The 20,462-nt window shown below is 33.6% G+C and overlaps 3 protein-coding genes across 12 annotated transcripts; 1 reads left to right on the top strand and 2 right to left on the bottom strand.

Moving 5' to 3' along the window:
• Window positions 1-4,610: 4,610 nt before the first annotated feature.
• On the bottom strand, window positions 4,611-6,007 carry LOC105782802 (hypothetical protein). 10 transcript variants are annotated; one of them, XM_052626093.1, is made up of 3 exons: window positions 5,776-6,007; window positions 5,454-5,517; window positions 4,611-5,368 (listed from the first exon to the last, which is right to left on the bottom strand). In XM_052626093.1, the coding sequence occupies exon 3, from the start codon at window positions 5,310-5,312 to the stop codon at window positions 4,806-4,808; it is 507 nt and encodes a 168-aa protein (XP_052482053.1). In that variant the 5' UTR covers window positions 5,313-5,368; window positions 5,454-5,517; window positions 5,776-6,007; the 3' UTR covers window positions 4,611-4,805. The 10 variants fall into 10 exon arrangements, with proteins under 10 accessions (XP_052482053.1, XP_052482050.1, XP_052482055.1 ...); XM_052626090.1 differs by having other exon boundaries at window positions 4,611-5,365; XM_052626095.1 differs by having other exon boundaries at window positions 4,611-5,345.
• A 7,893-nt stretch (window positions 6,008-13,900) lies between these two features.
• On the top strand, window positions 13,901-14,915 carry LOC105782803 (protein translation factor SUI1 homolog). Its single transcript, XM_012607802.2, has 2 exons — window positions 13,901-14,113; window positions 14,385-14,915. Exon 2 carries the CDS (start codon window positions 14,450-14,452, stop codon window positions 14,786-14,788), a length of 339 nt encoding a protein of 112 aa, XP_012463256.1. The 5' UTR covers window positions 13,901-14,113; window positions 14,385-14,449; the 3' UTR covers window positions 14,789-14,915.
• A 316-nt stretch (window positions 14,916-15,231) lies between these two features.
• On the bottom strand, window positions 15,232-19,627 carry LOC105782801 (calcium-dependent protein kinase 2). Its single transcript, XM_012607796.2, has 8 exons — window positions 18,459-19,627; window positions 17,191-17,334; window positions 16,922-17,074; window positions 16,634-16,749; window positions 16,230-16,397; window positions 15,844-15,971; window positions 15,473-15,572; window positions 15,232-15,395 (listed from the first exon to the last, which is right to left on the bottom strand). The coding sequence occupies exons 1-8, from the start codon at window positions 19,186-19,188 to the stop codon at window positions 15,324-15,326; spliced, it is 1,611 nt and encodes a 536-aa protein (XP_012463250.1). The 5' UTR covers window positions 19,189-19,627; the 3' UTR covers window positions 15,232-15,323.
• Window positions 19,628-20,462: the final 835 nt, after the last annotated feature.

Genomic DNA, 20,462 nt, shown 5'->3' with positions numbered 1-20,462 from the left:
ATCAAACCTGTATAAGTCTGCTTCTATTTGTGTAATGCCTCAATTGGCAGTTGGAAATCGGGGTGTTACATTCGATGTCGCAACATCCTAAACAATTTTCTCCAAGGATAATTTACAACTCTAGTGTCGCGACCATAGTCCTTGATGTCGCAACTTGCACCCTTGGATGACTTGAACCCCTCAAACCTAATTACTGCCTACAACATCGCGATCTTGAAGGCTTATGTTGTGACCGTAAAGTTTGATGCTACGACCCCCACAGATTGATGTTGTGACTCCACATACAGTCTACCTGTAATGCCAAATTGTTGAAGTTAAGTCCTCGTGAGCTTTGATGTTGCAACACCAAGTACACAAAAGTTTTTGTACTCACACTCCACAACAAAATGGGATGGCTGAGCGTAAACATTGACATTTACTTAAGATAGCTCGCTCTTTAAGATTTCAATCTCATATGCCTAGAAAATTTTAGGGAGAGTGTGTGTTAGCAGCCTGTTTTATTATTAATCGTTTATCGACTCATCTTTTAGATTGGAAAAGTCATTTTGAGGTTTTTTACAAGAAATTACCTGATCTTTCTTGTTTAAAGGTTTTTGGTTGTCTTTGTTACGCCACTACGCCTCATTATCGTGATAAATTTTCCCCCAAAAGGCTATATTTTATTCAACCTCCACAAGAAAACATTTTTTGTTAATCGGGATGTCATTTTTCATGAAAATATTTTTCCTTCTAAATTTCCTGTTCAATCTCATTTTTTCTTCCCTACATCTAATAGTACCACTTTTCTTGACCTTGATAATTCTTTTTCCCATCTCCCTAATATCATGGCTTCACTACCCGATTTATCATCCGTTCATCCTGTTTATTCCCCCGACTCACCTATTGTTCCTCCATCACCTACACCACCCTCACGTTGTACTTCGCATCTTCCTAAGCAACCATAATGGATGCAAGATTATGTTTGTTCTAACCAATCCTCTGCTCATTCACTTGAGACAGGTCAGTAAGCCATTTCTCGATTTTATTCTTCTTCTCATTTGCCATATCCTTCTCGTTCTTTTGTTGTTAATATTTTTGCTATTACTGAACCCCATATTTATTAAGAGGCTATTCTGGATTCGAGATGGATTGATGCTATGAAATAGGAAATTCAGGCTTTAAAAGAGAATGGCACGTGGGGGGTGATGTGATTGCCTCATGGTAAGATTCCTATTGGCTGTAAATGGGTTTATAAGGTGAAATGTAAATCTGATGGCTCCATTGAGCGGTTCAAGGCACGGGTTGTTGGTAAAGGTTATTGGCAACAAGCAGGAGTGGATTTTCAAGAGACTTTTTCTCTAGTCACGAAACAAGTTATTGCTCATATTGTTATTAGTGTTGCTGCTATGAATGATTGGCCGCTTTTTCAAATGGATGTGTATAATTCATTTCTTCAGGGTGATTTGTATGAAGAGGTTTACATGGACCTTCCGGAGGGTTTTCGATGGAGCATAAGGTTTGTTGTTTACTTAAGCCCCTTTATGGTTTGAAATAAGTTTCTTGACAATGGAATATGAAGCTGACTGAGGCTTTCTTACATGGTGGATATGTTCAGAGCAAACATGATTATTCTTTATTCACAAAAAAAATAAGGTGATAAAATTGTTGTGTTACTTGTTTATGTAGATGACTTGCTGATTACCAGAAATGAAATTAGGATGATTGATGGGTTAAAAAAGGTTCTTCATAGGAGTTTTAAAATGAAAGATTTGGGAGAACTAAAGTATTTCCTTGGCATTGAGATAGCACGATCAAATAAGGGCATCATTTTAAGTCAGAGGAAGTATGCATTAGAGTTGATATCGGATGCTAGGTTCGGCGAAGCCAAGCCGGCCAGCATACCACTTGAGCAAAATAAGAAGTTTACCACAACTGAATATGATGATCTTGTACATTTAAGAGGCTGTAATAATGAGTTGCTACTAGATGTGTTAGCATATCAAAGACTTATGGGTTCATTGTTGTACTTAACAAATACACGGCCAGATATATCATATGCGGTTCAACACTTGAGCCAATTTATGCGAAAACCAAAGAAATCTCACTATGAAGTAGCAGTTCAAATTGTTCGGTACATAAAGAAGAGTCCAGGGCAAGGGATTTTTTTGGCTGTTGAAAACAAAGCGCAACTTGTTGCCTTTTGTGATTCTGATTGGGCTGCATATCCTGTGACTAGAAGATCAATCACTGGTTTTTGTATTAAACTTGGCAATTCACTTGTTTCTTGGAAGTCAAAGAAGCAAAGCAGGGTTTCACGTTCATCATCTGAAGCTGAGTATAGGAGTATGGCATCAACAGTTGCTGAAATAGCGTGGTTAAGTGATCTGTTAAAAGATATATGTTTTGATAAATTTGATTCAACGTTGTTGTTTTCTGATACCCAAGCAGTACTTCAGATTGCAGCAAATCTAGTATTCCATGAGCGAAATAAACACATTGAAATCGATTGCCATTTTGTTAGAGAAAAAATACGAGAAGGGTTAATTCAGACATAACATGTGCTTACTGATGAGCAGCTTGCAGATGTGATGACAAAGGCACTTGGAGTCCAACAACATGAGTATTTGATGTCCAAGTTGGGGGTTAAGGATCTTTATCACCCTCCAACTTGAGGGGGAGTGTTGAAAGGCTGGTGTTGGTTACTGGTTAGTTTGTAAATCTAACTAAAGGTTGTTATTTAGTTAATTAGTTAGGGACTAATATGTTGATATATAAGTAGGTTGTGGGTGTAATTTAAAAATATTCCGTTTATCTCTTAATGAAAGCATATTTCAGATTACTTTTATTTCCCCTCTTTTTCATTCCCTAACTATCGATGCTATTACTCTGCTCTGTTTCTTTGCGATTATCACCGGAGTACCACTGACCAATGACGGTCACTGACGTTTTCCAACACCATTCCTTTAATTTAGCCTCCAATTCGCTAAAAAATTGAGCCCTCTCATCATCATCATTTGGAGCATAAACATTAGCAAAACTGCATCTGAACTTTAATTCATTAATAAGACCAACCAACAAAATAAATCTTGGAGCAATCAATTTGTCCTCTAAAGAAAAGAACTCTTCGTTCCAAATTGATAATAAACCCCCCTAGCAAAGCCGATTGAAGCCGAAAACACCCACCTACCGCCCTCTACCCCCCAAACTCTCTTGACAATAACATCTTTGACCACTTCGAGTTTGTTTTCCATTTCATTACAAATTTCCTAGAAGCTCTCCTTTTCTCCCCCCTCCCCATACCCCTGGTATTCCGCGAGATAAGGTTAAAAGACATTGCAAAGAAAACACACCTGAGCTAAGCGAAATTTTGACGTATCTAGGGGCTTTCTCCCTGAAGCATGTTTCCTAGCCATTTTAAATTGGGTTTGCTCCTGACCCTGGGCCGCTGTTTGCTCCAATCTCACCTCGTGAGAAAACCCATTAGCAAGACCAGTGTTATTTAAGCCCCCAGTCAAAGGATACTCAGCTGTGGGGTCCAAAGGTAAACCTCCAGCCTCATCCACCTTTGACTCTAACACGCTAAGGTTTGCCTCAACATCGAAGTGCTGCTCGTTAATTCTACTGTCTGCAAAACCGTTACCACTACATGCATCACTACAAGTAGGCATGTGTTCCAACAAGAAGGTTGGCTCAGCATCTCCATTGGGTTCCGAGCATTAATTATCAACCTCCAAAGGCCGCAACCTTGAGATTTCATCCAGTCTGTTCGTATTCTGATGATCACCATCGCTCCTCTGACTGCCAATGCTTTCCCCGTCTACCCACTCCATTTCTGGATCAGCTTTCTCAGCTGAAACAAACATCTTATAGCTTTTACCTTTAAATGTGACGCTGGATGGGATTCTATCTCTACTAGCTACTTTAATAAAATATAATTAAATCATAACAAATATAAGAATCCACGCTCTACTAGAACAAAAATACATTCGAAAAAGAAAAACACAAAACCTATCAAATATGTATTTCTGTTTTCACAGTCGATATGGGATTGTTTGCGCTTTTTTTTTTTCTTTTACAAAAACTGTGACGTCTTCTATGTTCACTGTGGCATATCATTAATATCCAGAGTCATTTTGACTATAAATCTCATGATTAGCATAAATTTTAACGTACGAGATTCACACTTCATTTCTGAAAACATATGTGACAAAAATGCATGTTAAGTTCATCGACTGTGTCGTTTTAAAAGTTTAGAATGAAAGTGACAGAAAGCAATTGAAGGAATAAACGAAACCCTTATTCATTGAATGAGTTTGCTGTATTTATTGTGCTAACAGGAAAGCCTAAAACTGACAAATTCAGAAAACAACATCATCAATTAGGTCATGGTCCCAATTTTGGAACTTATAGCAAAGATACATGTCCAATCTTTTGTTTGATATGCACATATTACGACACTTGTTTGAAATTGATTGACAAGGTGGTTCAAGTTTCTGGCTCATGTGACAGCTTCATTACATTACCTCTTAACACTGCAACATTAATTGTAAAATTAGGCTATGGGTTACATATGGTTTGGATTCATGACATTCACAGCTTTGTATAATAAACATGATCAGTATGATACGCACTTTTATTAATACACGTACGTGTACATGGATTACCATTATATATCTTCAACTCTTAACTAATATGGCAATGATCATTCATTGATTCAATTATGTAAAAACGTAAAACTGGATCTATATACTGAAATAAACTAGCATGAAAACTGAAAGAGGAAACTCTTTCAATTATCATTTATGAATGATCACCATGTGATAACATTATTCAAGGAAACCTGTTTTTGTTAAAACAGCGTTTCTCACTTTCTTCAAATCCCTCCCTTTTAGTTTTCTACCAACACCTTCAAAAACTGAGAATGACGAAATCTGATTCCTTGCAAGCCTCCTTGCAAGAATTTCATGTGGTGGAAGCATGGAATTGTATTCATCATCATCGTCATCATCATCATGCCATGAACCATTCCTCATCTTTGTAGAAACCTTTGACAAATCAGGGATGTTTTCTGGGGCTGATTGCTGCTTAACATCATTAGCCTCATGACTGTAACTAGAACAACAACTGCCAATGTTACTGCTGGTATTAATTGCAGACAAAGTTCTTGGGATCATTCTTGCAGCACTTGGAACATGTCCTCTATCAGGAATGGAAGGTTCACTGGAATGTCCAACCTTGTAAGTTGAATCCTTACTTTCCTTAAGAACTGCCCAAACATCTTCTTCCTCAAAATCCCCATCTCTCAAGGATGGAAAACTATATCTATCTTCCATTCCCAAATTTCTACAAAAACACCATCTGCTTCACTTTAACATCCAAAATTTCCCTACTTTCAATAAAATTTTACACAAATAGATAAAAGGGTACATCGACAAAACACCAAAGCATAAAAAATAAAAAAAAGATTTATCTACCTTTTCTTGGATTAAGAACCTTCCAAAATGCAAAACTTTCCCACAGATTCTAAAGAGGTTATATCTGCATCACGACAAAGAAAAAACAAGTTAAAACATTCATTTCTTTATATTTTTTCAACAAAATCATGCAAAAAAGGAAGCTTTTTCTTCATCAGAATCAAAGTAGCTTCGGAATTCAGTTTTTTTCATAAAGAATCTTATCTATAGAAAAATTGATACAAAAGCTTCAGAGATGGCAGGTTTTGCAAAGGGACTGAAATAGGATACAAAGGAAAGCCAAAAGGCAGTAAAAACAAAGAACTAACGAAAAGGACACAACTTATATTATATTCTCCTTTACAAATGTACTTCCTTCTCTGTGCCTGCTTCCTCAATACTCACTTTGACAGAAAATTAAAGGAAACAGAGTGTTGATCTGTTTTGGTGCATTTTGCTGACTTTCCTATACTCTTACATGGCCAGATTCTTGGAGGGTGAATCATATATATACATATATGATTTATTTGTCTATCTTATCATTGTATAAAATGTTTTCTTAGTCTGCATGGTGGATATTAAAATTTGAATTAAAATATCAAAACTATTTATTCTATATTAGAAGATGTCTGAGTGTGGATGATATAAAAATATATTTTTTAATTTATTCAACAATAAATATAGGTAGAGTGATAAAAGCTTCTATATAAACTTTATTAAACATCTGTTCGATTTTTAAATTTATGGGTTTTCGATTTTTTTATATTTAAAGACTATATAAAAGTATGAAAATAGAAAAGTATTATCATAATAATATTATGTGTCAATTAAAAATGTATATTAGTCTTTTCCCAACTGCATTCATATTCGGTTAGTCCATGACACTAATTTAGTCAGGGTTTTATGATAAGTATAGATAAAAAAGTTTTCAACATCAACTTATATATATATATAAATAATATTCCCAATATATATCTATATTTCTTATACCCAATCATCTCTTTTGATCAACCTTCACCAGATAAAGCGCCTGACTGAGAAGGGCTAGTCAGACTGATGGTCTCACATGCCTGTCATGTGGGTTACGTCAAGGTTCCGCCAAGAGCTACTCTCATCACATTTAATAAAGTCTTTCATCGCTCTATCGTTGGATCTAAAAAAGTTAGAGTCAGGCCATACTATATCACATCCAAATAAAGCACGCCACAGCTTAGCATAGTAGGACATTTGTCCATAGGGACTCTACCAAGCCCCTCCTTTATATAGGCTCCCACTTTCCCCAAAGAAGATTAATACTCTTTACCTATTTCGAAACTCGACCTAAATATCATTAGAATCCCCAACTCCCCTAACTAACGACTCTTCGCACCCACGTGTGAACTGCTCACAACATCCTCCACCAAATTATGCATTAACAATCGACATCATTTGTGGGAAGGAAATAAAAAATAATGTTTATACCCAATGAGAGCATTTAAATATGCAAAACCTAGAGAATGAAATCAACTATTAACAATTTTATGATCCATCTATATCATTCAATGTAGCTTACCAACACCAATCAACAAGGATACAAAACTAGGCCACCATAACCCCAACATGGTTATTACAATAAGTACTCTTACAATAACATTTACCATGTGTAACACTTCATACCTGACACAATTGTCGGGTCTGAGTTATAAGGTGTCACATTCATTGCCGAAGCAACTACAATCAAATTAAATACGAAATCACACCATCAAACATACAATCCATAAGAATTACAAGTAAACAATACAAAAAATAATCATTATTGGGTATTATACAAGCTTTTGAAAGCTTAAAGTTAACCCGAGATCGAAATATGATTGAATCGTAAAAAAATTTTAAAAAAATTTAGGGTTCACGTCGTGACATCGTCAAATAGTTTGTCACGTCATGACATCAGGCCACTTGACGTCGCAACACCATATATTGTTTTGACCTCGTTGAGATAACGGGGTTCCTCATCTTGCCATGACGTTATATGTTATTTCTCATCATGATGTGATACATTTGACGTCGCAATGTCACATACTATTTCTACAATTTCTAAGATTTTTTTCCTGCAATCTTTGCCAAGCCAAAACCAAACATATTCAAATGAGATTTAACTACCATATGCACTTCTTTAAATCATTTCAAGACATAATTATATATATACACACTACTCTCAATATGCAAATGTTCCATTTCAACAAAACTAATCCCTAATGCAATTCAATCTAACTCAAGCATTCACACCAATATCATTAGGATCATTAACATATATAGGATTATACCATTTCAACTAAGATTATTAACCATTTGCAACTAATAATAAGGAAAGCCAATACATACATCAACAATTGAAATCAAAAGAGTATATATATAATCAAAACAAATATATATCATTCTTAAAATACCAAACCAACATGACTTAACCTATTAGATACATGCCAACTATTAACAAAATCCATAAACGAACAAACATTGATGAGCCCAGGATCATTGATTGGATGTTGAAGTTAATGCTCAGGAATTTTGAATAGAACCTAACCTGGGCATGGAAAACAAATCGCACACTGAGCAAATTGCTTAGTGGTAATTTCTACAATTCAAATCAATATGAACAAATTCATGCAAATGCATATGTTCAATTTGTAGTCTAACTTATGCCAACATATGAAAAATAATTTCACTTTCATATATCTATGCTTATATTCATAACAGCATACCAATTCTTTATACATACATATTAACTTCTCATATAACATTCAATTTATTAGCATTTAGTTCATTTCTACATTTATTCATGTATAATGATACTTATTCATTCACTAGTATCACAATTAAGTTTATAAGTCGCATTTCACTTTAAAATTTCAATCATTTCCAAGTCTGATAGCTCTTTCATACATGATTGGCCACAATAGCTCGTTTTCAACTCAAATCGAATAGTGTCACAACATTGTCATTCACCTGTACGCAACATCATCAAAGTTAAAAAATGTCAACTTTTTCATTCATTGTGAGGTGATTTGACAAAAAAAAAGTTTAAGAGCTAAAAAGGTGAAAAATTAAATGAAAGGTTAAAATGATTTTGTTTTTATAAAGTTGGAGGGGTACAAAAGTTATTAAGTTTTTATTTATTTATTTATTGATATGATAGCTTAGTTGCTCCTTAGTGGGATCTTATTTCATGAATGTCCCACAATGTCCCTTTTTATTATTATTGATTGATTAATATATTCTTTATTTACTAATTATTTCTCTAGCAATATATACACACACATAGCTTTTGTCCCACCAAAATTGGGTTGAAATGGTTCACCAATTGGATCAAACATGCAAAAGTTAAAAATTGTAATAGATTAAAGGTGGATGAATAAACTTTATTTAATGCTTCAATTACTTGGTGATAGATTAATTTGTTTCAAATTATGTTTTGGAGGTTTGAATTTAATAAATTGTATTTAGAATTTTAAATTATAATTTCTTAACCCAGTGTTAACCTCTTCAAAAAATAATTTAAATTAAATTTTAGTTAAACTATTTTTTGTATTTAAATTTTACAAAATATTTAAGACACTTACAATTTTAATATTAAAATTTTAAAAACTTTTAAAATTGAATTAGACAAAAATTTATTGGAAGTGTGTTTAAAAAGTATAGTAAAAGACAAATTGAGCGATATTTCATTCGTATTCATAAAAAAGTACGGTAAAAACTAGACCTGTCCATGGGCCGGGCCAGGCCCACAAAAAATTTCAGCCCACTTCCCAGGCTCGAGCATGGCCCGGCCCAAAATATGGGCCTGAGATTTTGCCCAGGTCTGGCCCGGGGAAAAAATATGAAGCCCGAGCCCGGCCGGCCCTGTCCGTTTTTAATTAAAATTAAAATTATATTTTTAATAAAATTAAAACTAATTATTATTAAAATTAATTGTTAGTAAAATCATCAAATTATTAATTATTAATTGTATTAATTGTTGTAACAAAATCTAACATTTGATTAGTAAAATTATCAAATTATTAATTGAGAAGACGGGGAGATTAGCATTGGAAATGCAAAAACAAAATTTCCCCTTATCTTCAGAAGAATAAATCAAACATTCCAAATTTTATTTTTGGAAATCCTACCTAAGTTGACCAAAATAATAAAATGCAGTTGGGCTGGTTTTTGGATGTTAATGATTAACAAGCATTTACTAAAATCAGATGCTTTATCACCTGTGTTTTGTTCCATTGTAAAAAAATATTATATATATATATGAAAACTAAATATGATTTATAAATTAATTTGAATAGTAAAATTATCAAATTATTAATTGTTAATTGTATTAATTGTTGTAACAAAATTTAACATTTAATTAGTAAAATTATCAAATTATTAATTGTATAAAACTAAAACTATTATATTTTAAAAATAAAAATATATATATTTAATATATTTTCGGGCCGGGCCGGGCCGGGCCCGGACCAAAAAAGTTTTGCCCGAGGCCCGGCCCGTTTTCTAAACGGGCCTCATTTTTTGCCCAAGCCCATAGTTCGGGCCTATATTTTTACCCAAACCCTCCCATATTTCGGGCAGGCCGTCGGGCCGGGCCCCATGGACAGGTCTAGTAAAAACATATAATTTAGGTTAAATTCTTTTATTACATTGTACTATTTGAAATTTGAAATTTTAGTTCTGATCCAATGTAGCAGTTAAATCTGTTTAGTTAAATTATGTCATTAGTCCTATATTATGCATAAAGTTATAGATTGAATTCACGTTCACCAATTGGATCATTTTTAGTGGCTATATTTTTTCAATTTCAAAATTTCGAGCTTAATGTAAATGGCGGTCATTAAATCTATTAATTGAATTTTTGTAAGTAATATGTGAAAATAACAAAATAGACATAGCATTATATATGTGATAATATGTTTAACACGTTAAATTTTAAAAATAACGAAATTGCTTAATGAATTTAATAGTTATCATTTGGTTAGAACTAAAATTTTCAAATTCTAAAAGTACAGGGACTAAAATGACCAAATACTAAGTCCACAACTTACATAAAGTATAGGGTCTAATAACGGAATTTAACCTATAATTTATTATTTCTTAAAAAGCTACAATGTGAAGTTTTAAAACTAATTCCTTCCTTGTAAAAAATGGAGCTTAAGAAAGGGTTTTTACTAAAATAATACAAAAGAAATAAAAAAATACTAAAATAATATACAAAAAAAATTATTTATCAAAATAATACAAAAAAAAGACGGCTGAAGGAGGGTAATGGAATGGCGGCACCGGTGGTGCCTTTCTCATTGGCGGCACCGGTGATGCCATTCCCATTGGCGGCACAAGACTAAAATGTAATTATCTGCCGTTGCAAGGACCTGACATGCAAATTTACCATTTTAAATTTTGAAAGTGAATTGGTGCCGATGTGTTAGCGCCAAAGCTGAAACTTGGCTAATTGCCTTTTAAGCCCTCCTTATTTATTATTTTCTTTTTATTCCCCTTCAACTCACTTTTTTATTTAATAAACAAGCCCTTAACCTTTTTTTGTAGTTAAATAAGCTCTTAATCTATGATTTTTACTCATAAAAGCCCTTTATTTTATTATTAAAGTAAATATATTTTACCTAAAGTAAAACTATTTAAAAAGTATAAACTAATTAGCATTTTATTTATTATTTTGGTTTAATAAACTATTCTCATCAAATTACCAAAATAATAAATAAAATGCTAATTAGTTTATACTTTTTAAATAGTTTTACTTTAGGTAAAATATATTTACTTTAATAATAAAATAAAGGGCTTTTATGAGTAAAAATCATAGATTAAGAGCTTATTTAACTACAAAAATAGATTGAGGGCTTGTTTATTAAATAAAAAAGTGAGTTGAAGGGGAATAAAAAGAAAATAATAAATAAGGAGGGCTTGGAAGACAATTGGCCAAGTTTCAGCTTTGGCGCTGACACACCCACATGCGGCACCAATTCACTTTCAAAATTCAAAATGATAAATTTACATGTCAGGTCCTTGAAACTGCAGATAGTTACATTTTAGTCCTGTGCCGCCAATGGGAATGACACCACCGGTGCCGCCATTCCATTACCCTCCTTCAGCCGTCTTTTTTTTGTATTATTTTGGTAAATAATTTTTTTTGTATTTTATTTTAGTATTTTTTTATTTTTTGTATTATTTTAGTAAAAACCCCGCTTAAGAAATGATTGGAAAAGATACAATTCTAAAAGAAAAAAGAAATTGTCAAATTGAAAAGGAAATTATAATTGGCAATCCAACACAAACTGAGCCATCATACAAAGAATTTGGCGAAATCCCAAATTGCTAAATGAAAAAAGACAAATGGAAATGGTGAAAGAAATCTGAAGGAACCAATGACGATTTTTTCGAACTTTTTCTTCAAGAATAAGAAAGAAAATATTCTTTGGCTTTTGCCACATTTATGTCAAAGTTTTCTTTGATAAGATTTTGCAGATGGTAGATTCATTGTTTGGAGAGGATTATGGCGGCCATAAAAGGTTAAAAATCTGATCATCAATCACGGGTCATTTTTGCAAAGCCGACACCCAAGTTTATTGGGAAAATATTTTTAATTAAAGCAAACAAGAAATGAAAGAGTACACCCCTCTTGCCATGGCTGAAATGACCACATTGACACCAGAACTCCTGACACCTACAATCTCAGCCTTGAACTCTATTCCGTTGTGGTGAGGAGACTTGTATCCGGAACTTCCACTTTGACAAGGTGAGTTCCTCAAAAGTAGCACCAACTGGCCCGTCTTTCAAGAATCGCTGGATATTGTAATTTGAAATTTTTAGACTATGTTTGCTTATTTTCTTATATGTGTGGGTATATATTATTAGTTGGGTTTAGATATGGATTTGGATATTGTAAATTATATGTGTGATCCTATCTTATTTTATAGATATGAATAAGAATCGTGTTATTTGTATCCACATGTTATTAGTTGGTGTGATTCTATAAATAGGTGGGGTGTGTTGTAACTAAAAGGGTGAATTGAAAACTAAGCACTAGTAATTCTAAAAATTCTTTGGGAGAAAAATAGAGATGTCTCCTACATTACTCATAATATATGGAAGTATCGACGTAATTTCATGGAATCATTCTGTCAGAATGCTACATGAAGAATATAAGCCAGGTGACGGAACGGGAAGACCTAGGATGTAGAAGATCATAACATGAGTGGTTCGACAGATTTGGATTCCTATATATTCACTCATGTGGTACTTCATTGTACAATATATATAAGAATTATACGAATCTATCTGAATAGATATCATCATCTACATCCAGAAAGCTAAACTAAAAAAAGAAATTCATAGTAAAAGTGAGTTTCAAAATTCCTCTCCCTAAAATTGTTTCTCTCTTCCTTTACCAAAATCTTAGTGAGAAGAGATGCCTTCCTTATCTTACAAAAGACAACTATGGAAATTGATGTATCTATATGAAAGTTCTACTTGGCTCGCAAGGTGTTTAGGAGATAATACAAAATGGTTATGAAGCTTCCTAAAATGAGGCATCATTATCGCAACATGAAAAGGATGCTTTGGCAAAAATAAGGAAGAAGGATCAACAAGTCCTCACTCTTATCCATCAATATTTGGATGATTCGGTGTTGGTAAAAAGTTGCTAATGCTACCACTACAAAAGAAGCTTGGGAGATTTTGCAAAGTTCTCTCCAAAAATTTGACAAAGTGAAGAAGGTTTGACTCCAAGTATTATGAGGTGAGTTTGAAACTTTGCGAATGAAGGAATTCAAGTCAATTTCGGATATTATTCAATGGTGTTGGCTATTGTAAATCAAATAAGAGATATGGAAAAATTTTAGAAGACGTTTTTGTGATTGAAAGGTATACTGCCAGTGGAGTTTTTAGATTCTACAAGTAAAATTAAAAGGTTGACAAGTGTCCTATAAGTATAGGAAAATATTAAAAAAATAAAAAATTTTACCACATACATATGCGTGTGGAAACTGCATATTTAGAACACAAGCATGTATTTTAACTTGTGGGACCAACTCAATCAATAATTTTATTAAGATATACAAGTAAAAAGTGTACATAATAAAATTAAAATCTATAAAAATATTAAAACGAAGCTTTAGTTAAATAATAAATTTAAAGTCTTACTAATGCAATTGGCATAGTTTTAAATGTCACCATGAGTATATTTTTAATATAACTTATTTTAAATAAAATATATATTTGTAATTGCACTAATTAGATTAATGTTTGATTAACTCGTGATATTAATTATTTAAATAATAATATAGATATATATAAAATAAAAAAATATTTTTACTTTCTTCTTTTTCCTCTCTCTAAAATGGCGCATTATACACCCTAACTTTTTTAATCTCCCCTTTCTAGTTTATCTTTTTTCCTGAAAAAATCCCATTATATTTAAATTAAGACCATAAATTTTTTCTTTGGTTTTCCAGAGTCTTCTCAAATGATGGATCAGCTTCCATTAGACTCCAGCTGGGGTTATTTATTTCTCCAATCACCTACGTACATATCCTTAACCAGCATACGCCGCCGGCTTTAACCGTCTTTCACCTTCCTATATAAACACCCTCTTCCTTTCTCTTCTTTCCTCATCCTATCAATTCCAACAACTCTCCTAGTTCTACCTCAAGGTTCGGTTTCTAATCCAATGCCCCATTTTCTTGTTTTCGTCTCTGGGAATTCTTTTAGCATGTCTTGTCTTGTTATCTAAGGATTGGATTAATGGTTTCTTCTGGATGTTTTTGTCTTTGCTTTGTTCATTGCAAAACTTGGTGTTCTTCTCTTTTGCAAGATGAACCACTTTATGCCGTTGTTTAGACCTGTGTTTGTATCTAAGTTGGTTGGTTCTTAACAAGTATAATACTTGCTGATGTTCTAACAGTTTAAGGTATGTTGATGCAGAACACTAGCTCGAGGAAAAAGACAAGCAAGTCCAGATCAATCAAAGTTCTTATTTAACGAGGTACATGGTTGAGTTAGACATTCAAATCCCAACTACTTTTGATCCTTTTGCTGAGGCCGAGGAATTCGGAAGTACCGGAACCAAAGACTATGTTCATATCCGAATCCAACAGAGGAATGGCAGGAAAAGCTTAACAACTGTTGAAGGTCTGAAACAAGAACTGAGTTCCGATAAGATCCTTAAGTCTCTGAAAAAGGAGTTCTGCTGTAACGGGAATGTTGTGCACGACAAAGAGCTGGGCAAAATCATTCAATTACAAGGTGATCAGCGGAAGAAAGTAGCACACTTCCTTGTTAATGCTGGAATAGTGAAGAAAGAGCAAATCAAGATTCATGGTTTTTGAGTGCTTTTTGGGCCGTCTTGTCTTTTGATTTTAATACCTCTGGTGTGTGGGAAGAACCCTAATGGAATATGATATTGGAGTTTCAGTTTCATTTATAATAAATAATGGATCATTTATTTGCTTTCAATCTTTGCCTCACACAAATATCCTTATTTTTCTTTTCATATCTACATATCCATAACCGGAGATACGTTAAATATGGACATTAGAGAAAGATGGTCGGAATTCAATAGTATGCATATAAAACAAATGTACCGTATGTGAACTACCAGGTATCCTATGAGGTTTTTAGTTCAACGCCCTGGCGAAAACCAGAACTGAAGAAACAAGAAAAAAAAAACATATAAGCAAAACTAATAAAGCTTAAAACAACCTCACCTCTCAAAATCCGATTGAATATATGCAATATATTACACTCAAAATGAAGAAAAGGAACTCCCCCAAAAAAAAAAAAACCACTTGTGTGATGGAAACCTCCAAAAGGTATCTCTTAAAGCCAGCTATTGTTTTTTGCTGCAATTCTGGTCTTGAAAATCTAAAAGAGTTGCCCATGCTGGGTTCCACTTCTCATCATGTCACGGAACTCCTCGTAGTTGATTTTACCATCCTGTAAAGAAGGAATGAGAATTGATGAACCGTGCTGAAATTTGAAATGAACTTTTGAGCGACAGAAATGGAGCTTACATTATCGGTGTCGACTTCAGATATGATTTCCTTGATTGTGTCATCGTCACCCATTCCATATTCTTTCATGGCAGCTTCGAGTTCATCTCTTGTGATATGCCTGCAAAACGTTTCACAAACAAGTTATTGACATATCCATATCTCCCATGTAATTGATGTAGTGTGCCCCAAGTACAACTGATTCAGAGCAATCGAATCCTATGTTACCCAGGCTTGGGTATGAGTGCTGGATATCAATACGTGTTCAACATTCTTTGAAGTTCTTTCACGTATTTAGAAGCATTTGGAGGGTCACATCCTCATCCCTATGTCATGTCCATGAAAAAATAGAAGTCAGATGATGAATTTTATACAGAGTACGGATATCTCACCCACTATTGTCCTTATCAAAATGTTGAAAAGCTTTATACAAATCTTCATCTCTTTCAAGCCTATGTCTGTGCATTGTAGCTGTGATAAATTCGATATAGTCAATGGTACCATTTCCATCCACATCAGCCTGCAAAATAAAACCGAGGTTAGTATGTCTATATTGTTAGAGCTCTTCATTTTTCTTGAAATACCCTTGCCTAACGTATATCAGGGCATAGATATAAAGAGATGACCCTTCAAGGGTCCTTCAAATACAGGGGAAAATGTACAAAATATTTAATATTCCCCTACTCAACAGTCACACGTAGTCCAAGTAAAACATAGTTTGTGTATGATATAGATTAAAACAAGGATCCAGATGTTATAGATTTAAATGATATCTTACAGCTTCCATCAGCTGCTGAACTTCAGTCTCTGTGAGCTTCGATCCCAGTCGAGCTAATCCAGTCTTAAGTTCATCATACGTGATTGTGCCACTGTTGTCAGTGTCGATGTTTGCAAACATCTGCTTCAGACCTTGGATTTCTTCTCTCGAAAGATTTTCTGCAATGACCTATAATCCACCGGGCTTGTTATCAGATAGCAACTAAATTAAGTTGTTCGAGTCAGGTCACACATTAGCATTGGAATAACTGGGGATTGCAAAAATGCCTTGCTAATTTGCTCTCATATATCAAAACAACTCATATCTCGACTAATGATTCACATGCCTCTCTCTTTCTCTCTCTCAATTTTACTACCAAGTTCCGAAAGGAAGAAATGATACCATATAAATCAATATAAACTTACCTTTAAGGCAAGTTGCTTAAGTTTGTTCATTCTTCTGAATTGCTTCATTCTAGAAAGGACCGCACTGTCTAGTGGCTTGTCCGATGCATTTCCACCTTCTCTTATCCACGGATGCTCTGCATAAACCACAGAATTTCAATCTCTGGCTTGAGCTTGAGATGAACTATAATAACTCATAAGTTTGACGTGCATATGACGTGCATATATAGTGTAATTTTGCACTTGTAACCGAGATTAACTACTTCAATAAATGCCCAACAAAAAATAAAGGCTGCTGTAAAGAACTACCTAGGACTTGAGTAGAAGTAATCCGCTTTTTCGGGTCCTGTGTTAACATCCTGCAGACTAGATCCTTGGCACTGTCCGAAAGAGATGGCCATGGCTGACTTTCAAAGTCAATTTCTCCTTCCAAAATAGCATCAAATATTCCCTTCTCAGTTTCTGCAAGGAAAAACATTCATCAAAATTATTTACCAACAATGAAATAGCAGTTTTGAGATTCAAAGGCAGTTTAAAAATGACAGCTTAGGTTTTCCACGAGTAACCTTAACTTTTACCTGCCCAAAATGGAGGCACACCACTGAGTAAGATATACAGTATAACTCCTGCACTCCAAATATCGATCTCCTTCCCATATTTACGCAGTAAAACCTCAGGAGCAACATAGTAAGCACTCCCAACTATGTCCTGATAAACCTTACCTGCGTAAAGAAGGATAGTAGTTATATCACAGCATGATAGAACATGAAATTCTTTTTTTTTTTCCCTCATTCTATATAGAATACCTTCAAGCATAATACATGTTACTGTGAATGAGCATGTAAATACAGGCATCCTATTGTAATTGTGTTTTTACATGCATGTTTATACTCAATAAAAGATAAATGTTGTGCAACCTTCACATGGTTATTGAGGTCAAATTCCACCATCAAGTAAATGAAACTTATTCTTCCAATTCAGTTTACAGGATATAGAGAGAACAAGTGTCAAACAATATTTCTGAAATTTGCCCTTCCTCTGTGCATATTTGAAACTTTTTCAACGCAAAATAAGTATGAAGATTACAGCATAAACAGAGAGGCAACCACAATGAAAATGCTGGAAGCTAAAAACAGTTGCAGTTACTGTCAAGTTTCAGTTTTTATTTAGTAACAAATGAAGCTCCAAGGAGAAAAGGTTGATATTTTAAGATGCTATAGTCAAAATATCATATAGGTAACCAAATAAATTGTGAATAAAATAAAGCAAATGACATCTTAACAATGACATTCGAATATAATTTAGCTTAACGAACTTATTCTTCTTTCAATAGTCACAATATTATTTAGGGGTTAGGTAAAAACTTAGAATCTTCCACAAGAAGACTTAGGTGTTAAGACTTCAGACCAATATGTCCAAAACAAACTAATTGTACATAACTTTAATGGTTAAGGCTCCATGTCATTGATGCAGTGCGTCCCAAATATGACTAATTCAAAGCAATCACATCTTATACATATTTCACATAAGACATCTTACTATGGACTACTAGCCTAAAAAGCTGAGGCAGCTACCAGCATGTTTCTGGCCAACAATTTAAAGAAAAACTCAACACAACAAGACAAGACAAGATCAAATATGACAGTCATTCTAACATGACAAAATACAATGTCTGCCGAGCTCTGGCTATGGAAAATTGCATTGAAAAAGGACATCAGTTAAGACAGACTAAAGATCCACAAGCAGAACAACTAAAACAAGAAGAATCTGCATCAAACTCATGCAAATTAAAATCATTAATTCGATGCGAAAATGATCAAAATATAAAAGATTGACAAGAATTTACCCTCTTCAATGAACACTGACAACCCGAAATCGGTGGCCTTCAAAAGAGCATTCTCACCCTTGCTAGACAACAAGAAGTTCTCAGGCTTAAGGTCCCTATGCATCACACCCATGAAATGACAAGCATGGACAACATTAACAATAGCCCTACATATAGAAGCCGCTGCCCTTTCACTATAGTGCCCCTTAGCAATAATTCTATCAAACAATTCACCACCAGCACATAATTCCATCACAACGTGAACAGATTGCTTATCCTCATAAGCACCCTTAAACTCAACAATATTCGGTTGTCCACTCAAATGTTGCATAATTTGTATCTCCCTTTTCATATCTTCCTTATCATTCTTTCTCACTAGCTTCCTCTTGGATATAGTCTTGCAAGCATATTGTTTACCAGTTGAATTCTCAGTACAATGATAAGTTACACCAAACTGACCTTTTCCCAGTTCTTTACCAATTGTGTAGTGAATCCTTATGTCTTCAAATGGTTTGCCTAGGATTGTGTCAATATTAGGGGTAGGCTTGGGACTTGGTGCTGGAACAGCAGGCTTCCATGGTGTTTGAGTCCCTGGCTTTTGAGGGATGTGGTAGACCTGGGGTTGAATTGGTGCAGGCCTAACAGGGTCCTGGTATCTTTGTTGATGAACAGCAGCTGTAGTTGTTGCTCCTGATCTATAGCCATTATGTTGGGGCATTGGATCTTTGTTTTTTGTGAGGCAACCACCCATATCTGGTTTTACTTGAAACTGCCAAAGTTAACCAAGATTGAAAAAAAAAAGGGACTGAATTTGGATTGAAAATAGAAAAGGACCCAGATGAAGAAACTGGATCAAAATTCAGTTGATCCACATTGAAAGAAAAAGAACCAGATTCAAAACAAAACAAAAAAAAAAAAACACAAAAACTTAAATAAATAAATAAAAGGTTAATGTTTTCGCACTAACAAAAGAAGAAAAACCAAAAACCAAGATGAGACTGAGAATATGCTGAGGGATGTAATGAAAAAAGAAAACAACTTTAGGCTTGTGATTACAAAGTGAGGGTTTTTAAGGGTAAAAGCAAATCAAATCAAATCTGAAGTTTCTAGCTGTAACGCGATGACTATTGTGACAAAAAGGGAGGCTTGCCTTGCCTTGCTTGCTGGTTTGGTCAACCATGGAGTTCTGTTTGAAACAATTGAATTCTTTTTATACGACGCAATTTGTACATTTTTGCCGTAAACTAGAACCTATACTCCTTAAATTTTGTTTAAAATTATGTTTTTAACCCTCAATTTTCAAAAGTTATATAATAGCCACTTATGTTATTAAATTATTACTTTTCCAATAACTTTCGACACTCTTATGTGACATGATCATTCAAAGTGGTAATAATTAATTTGATCATAATTAAAATACTATTTCAATAAATTTAAAATTAATCTTAGCAATTATTCTAAAACTATAAAAATAATAAAAATTTTCTAAAAATCAATTAAGTCCTTCGAACATTTTGTACTTAATTGAGCTCTAAATTAACAAAACCGATCCTTTTGACTAATGTTAATCATTAGTATTTAATGGTAATCTTGACGCGACCAATAATAGACACCATATCAATACTTGAATATTTTAAAATAAGTATACAATAAATCTAAACAAATGATTGTCTGAGTTGATTGAAACATGAACACCCATTTATTTGGATATATTCTGAAATTATAAAAAATAATTAAATTTTAATTATTTTTATATTTTTATAATTTTAGAATCAATTAAACAACTAATTCATTGTACAGTTATTTTCGAATATTTTTTTTATTAACATAGCAATGATGTGGTAGTTTTGCATTGATGTGTTACTACCACATCAACATTTATGCTGACGTGGTCATTAACAAATGCTACATCAACATTATTATTGAATGAACTTATTTAGTTCAGTGATTTAATTGGGTAAAAGAATTTAGATTGAATTTTTTAAAAGTTGGAAAGCTTATTTAAAAATAAAAATTGTGTTGATT

This window comes from Gossypium raimondii, chromosome 13, assembly GCF_025698545.1.
Source record: "Gossypium raimondii isolate GPD5lz chromosome 13, ASM2569854v1, whole genome shotgun sequence".
NCBI classification, from domain to species: Eukaryota; Viridiplantae; Streptophyta; class Magnoliopsida; order Malvales; family Malvaceae; genus Gossypium; species Gossypium raimondii.
The sequence above is the reverse complement of the archived record's forward strand: the minus strand, read 5'-3'. Positions and strand labels throughout refer to the sequence as shown.

What these genes read in the sequence shown, in the direction of transcription:
- LOC105782803 (XM_012607802.2), top strand. Translation starts at nt 14,450, where the DNA reads ATGGTTGAGTTAGACATTCAAATCCCAACTACTTTTGATCCTTTTGCT.
- LOC105782801 (XM_012607796.2), bottom strand. Translation starts at nt 19,188, where the DNA reads ATGGGTGGTTGCCTCACAAAAAACAAAGATCCAATGCCCCAACATAAT. An exon ending in TTCAGCAGCTGATGGAAGCT is followed by an intron (nt 15,972 to 16,229) that starts GTAAGATATCAT and finishes TTTATTTTGCAG; the next exon opens with GCTGATGTGGATGGAAATGG. An exon ending in CTGAAGTCGACACCGATAAT is followed by an intron (nt 15,396 to 15,472) that starts GTAAGCTCCATT and finishes CCTTCTTTACAG; the next exon opens with GATGGTAAAATCAACTACGA.
- LOC105782802 (XM_052626093.1), bottom strand. Translation starts at nt 5,312, where the DNA reads ATGGAAGATAGATATAGTTTTCCATCCTTGAGAGATGGGGATTTTGAG.